General features: G+C 59.2%; 1 protein-coding gene across 2 annotated transcripts in view; it reads left to right on the top strand.

Annotated features, from left to right (window-relative positions):
• Positions 1–1,138: 1,138 nt before the first annotated feature.
• The window catches only part of NECTIN1 (nectin cell adhesion molecule 1), a 98,820-nt gene continuing 90,703 nt past the window's right edge, over positions 1,139–9,255 (top strand). The window contains exon 1 of one of the 2 annotated variants that reach the window (XM_037841734.1): positions 1,139–1,822. In XM_037841734.1, coding sequence (XP_037697662.1) covers positions 1,744–1,822 — 79 coding nt within the window. In that variant the 5' untranslated portion in view covers positions 1,139–1,743. The remainder of the gene's footprint in view (positions 1,823–9,255) is intronic. The other variant, XM_037841733.1, reaches the window with a different exon arrangement.

Here is a 9,255-nt window from a genome sequence, read left to right as displayed (position 1 = left end):
CACTTCCCCTCTGCTCCTGCCTGCTTGGGGGGTGGGCGAGGGAGCATCCTCAGGCTCCAGGGGAAAATCCAGTTCTCAGTGGGAAATCCTGCCTGCTTGCCCCTCCCCGGGGAGACGCTGAGGGTAGGAGGTCCAGAGAGAGGGAGGAGAGGGCAGGTCGCAGGCTCCCAAGGGCCCCGAGGGCCCAGCCGCCTTGGCAGGAAGCCAACCACACCCGGATGTGGTGGTTGGCGAACGGGATAGAGCGGAGAGTCCCTGCCCTGCCTAGGACACAAACCGGATGGGATGCTTTTCGCGGGAATTCTGCAAATCCCCAGAAACAAAGGTGGCAGCGAAGGGAGCAGAGCTCTGCTTCAAGCTCTCTCTGGGGAGGGGGCGGGGGAGCTGCAGTTTTTGAAAAGGAACCCCTGAAGGGGGTGGGGATTAGAAAAGAATCGCTACTAGAAACCTCAGCGCCCACCCATCTCCTCTACTATTGCCCACCGCAGAGCTGCCTCCCCTTTTAGTGTCCGGGTGATGGAAAGGAGAGGACGCCTCCGGATACTATGTTCAAGTCCGAGCTCTTTCTGCCCTTCCTTGGGCCTTTGTTTCCTCATCTGTAAAATGGGGCCAGCGTCGGAGAAGAGCGCTCGTCGGAAAAGAGGGCTCGTCGAAGCCCTTGCAGCTCGGACATCGCTAGATCCCCTAATCCTCCGTGCAGCACGTCCCTCCCCAGCACCCCCACCCTCCCCATCTTAACTCCACCCCCGCCGAGCAGCTTCTCCCCCGACGCCGGCCGCTAGGGGTCACTGCCTCCCTTTGTCAGCGATGCAGGAGGGCGACTCGCCCTCCGGCCTCTCCCGGGCTGAAAGGCGACCACAGGGGCATCTCACGAGCGAGTGGGCCCGAGCGTGACCCCACGGCCCTCACTCGGGACCCGCCTCGGGCCTGGGGCCCAGAAGGTGTGTGCGATCGGGCGGAGGCCGGGGCCCGGCGCGCGTCGGAGCCGCGAGGGGGTTAACGCTTACCCCTCCCCTCGGTCTGACATCACAGGGAGAGCGGGTGAGAGGCTGGAGCTCCGCGAGCGAGAGAAAGAGAGGGAGAGCAGCGAGCGCGGCTCCAGTCGGCGCCCGGGGAGCTCCACATTGTCGCGGATCGCCGGCCCCGGGCAGCGCCATCGGCGGCGGCGACGCGCGGCGCACCCAGCTCGCTTCCCCTCGCGCGGGCCGTACGGCCGGGGCCGCCGGAGCAGCCACCGCCTCGCCTCGCGCCCGCCGCCTGGGCCCCGAGCCCACCCCCGCCAGCCCGCCTCCCGGACTCGGCCCGCCACCCTCGGAGCACGGCCGGCCATGGACGCCGGCAAGTTGGAGCCGAGCGGGAGTGTGTGAGCGCGCCGGGTGCCGGGAGCCCGCGCTGGGCAGCCGGACGCGCCGGGGGTGGGTCCCTGCGCCCCAGCCCGGCTCTGCGTGGAAGAAGAGGGCGGGGACCGGCGTGGGGAGGAGAGCAGAGGAGGAGAAGGGGGCATGACTCGGGCAACTTGCGGCGGGCATCTGCCGAGCCTCTGAGCCGGCAGCGGCCCGGGGCCCGATTGCGGCCGCGCGGAGCCCAGCCCTGCCCAGCCCGCCTCGGCCGACGGCTGCGGGCTGACCTGGATCCTCGGAGCGCCCGCCGGCCGGGAGTGATCCGCCCTCATCTTCCGGGCTGGTTTCTGGAGAACGAGGAGCGCTCTCCTCGCGGCCACTGGCGCAGGACCCCCGGCCCCCGATGGCTCGGATGGGGCTTGCGGGCGCCGCCGGACGCTGGTGGGGACTCGCTCTCGGCTTGACTGCATTCTTCTTGCCAGGTAAGCGCATTCCGCCTCTACCTTTTCTTTCCCATCCATTGCCTCCCAGGGGCTGGGAGCTGGATGGCGGGGACGTCTGGGTTGTAGAGAGTGACAGGAGCCAGAAAAGTTGGGTCACGGCTTCGGTAAGGGGGGTGGGGAGAGGCACCGCGGAGAAAGATTGAGAAGCCGTACAGCCTGCCCTGCAGGGAAGCAATCGGATGCACGTCTCTTTGTAGCAGGAAAGCACTTTCTTGGCTCAGTTATTCACAAAAATAATAATATGTAATAGCTTTCTATTTATTTAATAACCAGCTCTCAGCTCGGGAAGCAGTTTGGAAACACTGAATGTTACATAAATGCAAAATAATCACGGTAATCACCTTCTGGGGGTATGGAGACAAGAGCCCCGGGGGGAGGGCGTCAGTCTCGGAGCTGGTGGTGGGCTCTGGGTTTGGAGGATGGCAGGGGGCTTCGTTTCTTTCGCCAATACTATGCCAGATGGTTTTGGGCGCTCGCGCCCCCTCCATCCCTCCATTACCCCGAAAGCCCGCTCCTGCGGCAGAGGCGGCTTCTGGTTCACCTGCGGTCTCTTTCCTGGAGGGTGAGGCCGGTGCCGCGGGGGATCGCAACCGCCGGGCCTTTCGCGCCACTGGACTCCGCCTCGGAACTCCGCTTCCAGTTTGGGGGGCTGTTGTTGGAGGCGGCACCGCGGACTTCGTGCCAGCCAGGGGGCTGCCTGACCCACTTACCTGAGGGGCCCCGACGGGGCCCCGCGCGTCCCTCCTCGAGTTGTGGGCCGCCGCCGGCGGAAGGGTTAACCCCGCGTCAGACCCTGGGGCGGCCCCAAAAGGTGGCCCACTCGGACGCGGATGGGGGTAGGGGGACGCTGGGACCGGCCCGGGCGCATTGTGCTGGGGAATGAACTGGAAAATGCGTTTAGGAGGCAAATCCGACCGAGTCCCGGCGCCTGGATTTAACCCTTTGTGTCCCTGGGGAAGCTCCCCGGCTTCCACGGTGTCAGCGGACACCAGCGCTGGGCCGAGACTGGGGGATTACTACAGCCCCTGGAGAGAAACCGGAGAGGACCTCCTGGCCCAGCAAGACGGTGTTTTGTTTTTTTTCCTTTGGGGGGGGGGGGCTTGATTGGAGCATGTGGTCCTCACCTTGGATTGGAAATAGGGGGTAGCAGCACAGATCAGCTCTGCGTGGGGCAAGAATATTAGCTGGAGGGTGCCACTGGCAGTGACCCGAGGGGCTGCCTGCCAGCCTTGCCAGCAGTTTGTTGGTGAGGGGCCAGCCAGGCTGTTCTGGGGGTGGATAGCTGGGGCTGGAGTGTGCGGAAGGAAGGCACTAACCGTGCCCCTTTCACTCCTGTACCACCCCTCACTGTTCTGCCAGCTCACTGAAAGGGCTCTGCAAATCCCACTGGGTGGCGGATGGCATGGAAAGCAGTTTGCGGAAGCTGGCACTGCAGCGCCTGCCCCTGCCCCGCAGTCCATGGGGTGCTCCTCTGCTGGTGTGTTTGTGAGAGTAGGAGGCATTCCATGAGCACTTTGGAATTCCAGGGCAAATGGGTGGCATTGCCCACTTCAAAAGGACATGGCCGAACACCCTCTGCAGGGGGTGGGCATGGTACGAGGTCCTCACCTCACCCTGGAGGGCCTGGGTAGGGGGCAGGAGACAGCAGAAGCCCAGGCTTTAGGTCTTGTCTGAATACCCTGTGTTTGGGCTTCAGGGAACCTTCATTTCCATATCTCCACTCCTGGAACCCAGAGAAAGGAGAGCTTTCCTGGGGGCTCTAGTTGGTCCAGCACATTAGGAGTTAACCTAATCCCAGGTCGGACAAAAGGCGGGAAGGTTTGAGGGAGGGGGAAGGAATTCACCCCCACTGTTCCCTCCTTTTGCTAATCTCCTCCCCCAGCTTGGTGGTGTGGGGTGGTTAATTCCTTCTTTGGGGGACCAGAGCCAGCTGGGCCTCACTGCTAGGGAAGACAGGGAGCTGACATACTCACCTGCCACAAGCCTGGACACTTCCCCACCGTGGCCCCAGATGAGAGGGTAGGGTGCAGAGAACCGAACCACAGCTCTGATGGACACTTAATAAGTGTTCTTCTATTGATCATCGTTGATGGATGAGTAGCATCAGGGGGAGCCCAAGTTCCCAGACTCGCCAGCCTCTTTTCTAACTAGTGCCCATGCTCCTGGTCGGCCCCTCTGCTTGCTCCCCGACCCGCTATGGCAGGGAAGCAGTGGCTATGGTTGTGCCCTTAGGACGCTAGGACAGAGGCCGACAGGCCCACGAGTTGCCAGTCTGCCACCCCACTTTCCACCTCCCCACTGGCCTCCTCCCACTCGCCTGCTACTGCTTCTCTCTGGGGACTTGCCAGCCTGATGCTCTTTTCTGCCTTCTCCCTGGGCTGGGGCAGGGAGCACAGGGCAGAGAAAAGGGCAGAGCCCCCAGCATGCATGACACCCTGGACTCAGACACACTCCCAATCTGGCTACTGATGTGTAAACACAGGAATGTGTTTTTGACAACAGAGACTCTACCAGGCAGGGCAGTGAAGCCCCACATCCCGCTGTTTGTTTCCCGAGATGACAATCTATGGCTCCCTCCCATTAACTCAGGGGAGAGGTGGGGACTGGGGGGCATGGGGGCAGCATCCTAAAGAGGAGGTACGGGAGGTAAGGGGAGGAGGCGGGGAACCTGCCTGAGAAGCAGGTGCCCTGAGCTGGTGTCCCACCTACACCACACCCTCCCTAATTGGCTTCCCCAAACCTTTTGTCTGGAAAGAGAACAAACACCCCAGGTGTCATGCACACCCTCGGAATTGGTTTGAAGACCTGCCGGGGCCCCAACACTCCCCCTTCTCCTTGAACTGTGCAGAGCTCCAGGTCAGTGTCGGGGTGACCTGGTGTCTTCCAGACAGTGGTAGGATGGGGCTCACCAGGCAGGGCAGCATGGCAAAATCCCTCCTGCTGGTGGGAGGTGGGCAATCTGTATAGTTGGGGATCCCAGTGCCTGGGAGGAGGCAGTGCCATGTGGGGTGCTCACAACTGGACTCCATTCCTAATCGGCAAGGCCAGAGGGGAGAGGGAACCATGGCAGGGCCCCGGCGCTGGCCTGGTGGCCTAGAGCGTGCCTCTGAGCAGGTGGGGCTGGTGGTGCTCGGAGCCCGCTGCCGGCTCAGACTGGGACTGGGATTCAGCTTTGCTCCATGAACCCACCTCACTGGCCCCAGACTGACTCCCGGACCCAGGGTCTGCTGTCAGGTGGTCCGAGGCCTGAGAAAGAGGGCCCAGCTGCTGGGGCAGAGGGTGGGCCCCCTGTCACTGCATCTGTGATCCTGTCTTTGTTTAGCAGCTGACTAATGTTCATTGTTCAGCACAAACAGAAAACACCCAAGGGAGGTGTGAATGTACCTTCAATTTTCCTGATCGTATCTGTTCTGGTTAACCTGGTAAATTGAATGGCTCCTGCCTGGGAGTGGGACAGACAGAGAGGGTGTCTGTAGGTTCACCTGTTGTTTTTTTGTTTCGGTTTTTTCTAACTTTGGATGTTAGCCAGTGTGCCAGGCTAGAATGGACCTTAACTGATTAGGAACTTTGGCTGTAGCATTTCCGACAGCCTGTGTGTATCTAAATTCAGCGTAGAGTAGGGACACACACACACAGACACACATGCAGGGCTTCGTGCCTTTGTGTTGGGAATCTCCTGTGTCCCGGGCAAGCGCAGAGCCATGGACGATTAAGCTAAGGAGTGTGCGCCCTGGTCCCTGAGGGTCACCACGAGACCGGGTCTGTACATATACATCAAATGTGTGTCTGCACATAAATGATTTCTTATGGCTGTCAAACTAGGATTTTGATGGTGGCTCTGAGCCTTGGTGATGCCTGTGTTTATGTCAGTGTCAGTGAGGGTGACTTTGGGAGAAGGCCTTGGAATGCATCAGAGACCCAGGCTTGGCCCTTGGCCCCCTCCCGCCAAGCCTGTTGCCTGGTCCTTTGGGGGTGGGAAGCCTAGACACTGCTTTATTTTTTTTCTCTGCCCTTGGCTTTCTACTGGGCCTCATATCCTCACAGGGCGATGCCCAGGGCCTTGACTGCACCTAGAGAGACTTTCTCCTCTTGTCAGCCTTCTCATGTCACCTTGGCAAATACAGCAGCACTAGAACCCAGGGTCAACTGGAGACTGCTTGCCCCACGGGTTCTCATGATTCCTGCATGGCTGGGAGGGGCCGTGGGAGCCAGGTTTCCAGCTACAACTTTGGCATCTTGGCTTCCTGCATCGGTACTTGGGAAAGAAGAGTATCTAGGAAAGGAACATATGTGTGGGCTTTGGTCCTCTATAAGCAGCCCTGAAGAGGCATATGTGTGCCCAGGTGAGCAATACATGTGTGCTCAGGAGCATCCTGGGGTCATGCAGCAGAAAGCCAGAGTCTCCCCGGGTTGGGAAGGGAAGTAGGAATGAGGGACCAAGAGTGGGGAAGAGGGGAGTCCTAGGAGCCCGGCACACTGTGCCCTAGCCCAGCTGGAAAGTGTTTCTCCTCCATGCCACCCGCCCCTCTCCATGGAGATGAAGTCTGCAGAGCTGCAGCAGATGTGCTGGCTGGGGCAGGAGGTAACCTAAGATCTGAGTAGGGATCACCTTGCAAAAGGAATGCCCAGATAACACCCCTTTGTCCAGTTAACCCTTTTAGCTCTGGATTCTTTTATGCTGTTTAGGGCTGGGAGACAGGCAGAGGGGAGAATTCTAAGAAAATGCCTTGCACTTGAGATCTGAACCCTGGCACATTTCACAAGGAGAAACTAAGGAAGGACACAAAAAAACTTTCTGACAGTCGATTGTAGGCTTCTGCAGAACAATGGATAGTTCCAGGCTTATCCTGGGAGGTTGGAGTGGGCAGTAGATATGTAATCTCTAGGGATTGGGGTAGGCAGCTCTTGGGATTTGTATCTTCCACAGTCTTCCAGGGGAAGGCAGAGCAGCAGTGGACCTGGGTACCATACTCTGGGGAGGTGCCTTGTCCTAGGCAAGAGAGAGCAACAGATAGCTCTCAGTTCCTCTCCCTACAACCTGGTGCTTACCCCAGCTTGGCAGCCTAGCAAAGTGGGGCAGGAGGACTGGGGTTGAATCCTAGCACCACCAATTGCTAGTTGAGTGAGCTTGGATAAGTCACTTTGTAGGCCTCAGTTTTCCCATCTGGAAAATGGGTTCCTGATCTGGGAGTGAAGGCTGTCCCTGACCCCTGGAAATGATGGCTGGAACTGCAGAAGCCCTGGGGGGGGCTCAGGTGACCAGCCATAAGCATCTGCATGGGCCCAGCCCCAGGGACCAGTCTCTTCCTGGATGGGTAGCAGGTGCTATGGGAACTGTGTTCTGTGGCTTGTCACTGAGGGCTCTCCTGCCACCCACTCCTCACTCCCTGGTGTTAGTATTCCTTCCATTTGACAGATGAGAAAAGTGAGGCTTTGGTTTAGAAACTTGCTGACCATCTCATGCCCACGTGACCAAGCCTTCTGACTCCAAATCCCGTAGATCAGGAAAACAAGGTGGACTGGATGGGACAGAGAGAGAAGAGCTCAAGCCAGGCCAGACAGATTAGAATGTGCCTCCTGAGTCTCCAGAGAAGGTCATTCTCTTCACCAGCTGCCACCAGCTACACTCGGCCCCGCAATGAGCCAGAGTGCCAATGTCCCCTTCTCAGAGCACGTGGCTCCCTGGGGAAGTCAGGGAAAGGTGGATGCCCCGGGTTAGAGGATGGAGCCAGAGCTGACCATGTGGCCCAGGTTGGCCCAGAGCCCAGGCCACCTAACGACAGGGCAGCTGGGTGGGCCGGGGGACTGGGGGTCCTCGGACACTGAAGCATCACCTCCTGGCATCCAGTCTCTGATGCAGGCAGGGCCTCTGAGGTGTGAGCGTGGAGCCCCAGGGCACAGGCAGGCACGGCGCCAGTGTGTGGGTGCTCAGGGAGCACTGTGGGCTGAATGGAGCCAAACAGAGGGGAAGGTGGGCAGGATTTGACCAACAGAGCTGGCTCCCTCTCCCGGGCCACTCCCACCCCTCTCTGGTCTGCACAGACCCCAATTTCATTCCCAGTTTATGAGGAGTCTCATTAGCAAGCCACAGACAATAAAACCCGCCTGGCCACTCTGGCCCGGATCTCATTAGAGGACATTAGTTCCGCTGACTGGTGGCTCCGTTGGGACACAGCTGCAGGCGTGGCCCAGGCAGCAAAGCAGGCCAGTGACCATGGGCACAAGAATGTCCCATTGGGGAGTCTGAGTTCGGTCTATGAGCTTAAATGGAGACCCCTCCTCCTTCCCCCAAAGCTGGAAACTCAGCTGCAAACCACTTGGACCCTCGGTTTTGTCCTCTGCCAGTAGGAGAAAAGGATGCTTGTTCCCTTCAGGGCTGTTTAGAGGGGTCAGCCTTCTCTGGGAGGAAGTGGCTGAGAAGCTCAGTCAGTTGTCATTCCATGGAGGAGGCTGTTGGGTAGAGGGGGCCTTTGGAGATGGGACAGCACCCTGTCCTCTCCCATAGGTCTGAAAACACTCTGGGAGATGTCCTCACAGTAGAGACTCTGAAGATCTCCCAGTGGCCTTGGTCTGAAGCTTGGCACATTTTTCAGTCTAAAATGTGGGATTAGGGGCCTGATGACCCTCTGGTGGAAGCATTTCCCCCAACCTCTAGATGGGGGTTCTCCCAAGACCCCCACACTGGCTGCTGGTAACCTTGGCAGGGGCTTCCTGACACACACACACACACACACACACACGCCCCTCAGGCCAGCTTCACTACAAAGGAAAATCATAGTGTTTGCGAGATTGAGTAACTTGTCCACAGTGGTCTGGCTGGGCTGTGGTGGAGCCTTGGATTCCAGGGCAGGGTTCTTCCCCCCAGAGATGGGATTGTTACTTTCTTCAACAGAAAGTTCCAAAATATTCCACCCAGCCCCCTCTCTGCTTGTATCTTTCTTCTCCTGGAGACCTGCATCCCTGCTGGTCATCAAACCCCAGTCATCAAACCCCGTAGATGCCGGCTTGAAGCATCACAAGAGGGCAAAGGCCTTGGTCTTGTAGAAGAAAATAAATGCCAGGCCCTCACGACTGGTATTTTGTGCACAAGGGCCCACTTGGTATGCGCCTGCGGAGGGGTCACACGGGGCATCCCATGCTTTGGCACGTCAGCTGGTTGGTGTTCCCGCCAAGTGAGTCAGTGGCCGTGGGCACGCAGATCTGTTGGGGCAGATGCGAGTGGGCCCTGCCCTGCAGAAAAGGGGACCGAGGAGCTGCCTGGTGGCGGCATTCCCCTGTAAAGCACTGGCCCACAGCCGGACTGGAGGACCAGCCCCCATGTGGGATTGGCAAGGCTGGGGCATGGGCTCTGTTTTCTGTCAGCAGCTCCCCAAACACCCCCTTTCTTGGCCCTGGGGTCTTGTGAACAAAGG

This window comes from Choloepus didactylus, chromosome 6 (assembly GCF_015220235.1).
Source record: "Choloepus didactylus isolate mChoDid1 chromosome 6, mChoDid1.pri, whole genome shotgun sequence".
In the NCBI taxonomy this organism is placed as follows: domain Eukaryota; kingdom Metazoa; phylum Chordata; class Mammalia; order Pilosa; family Megalonychidae; genus Choloepus; species Choloepus didactylus.
The sequence above is the reverse complement of the archived record's forward strand: the minus strand, read 5'-3'. Positions and strand labels throughout refer to the sequence as shown.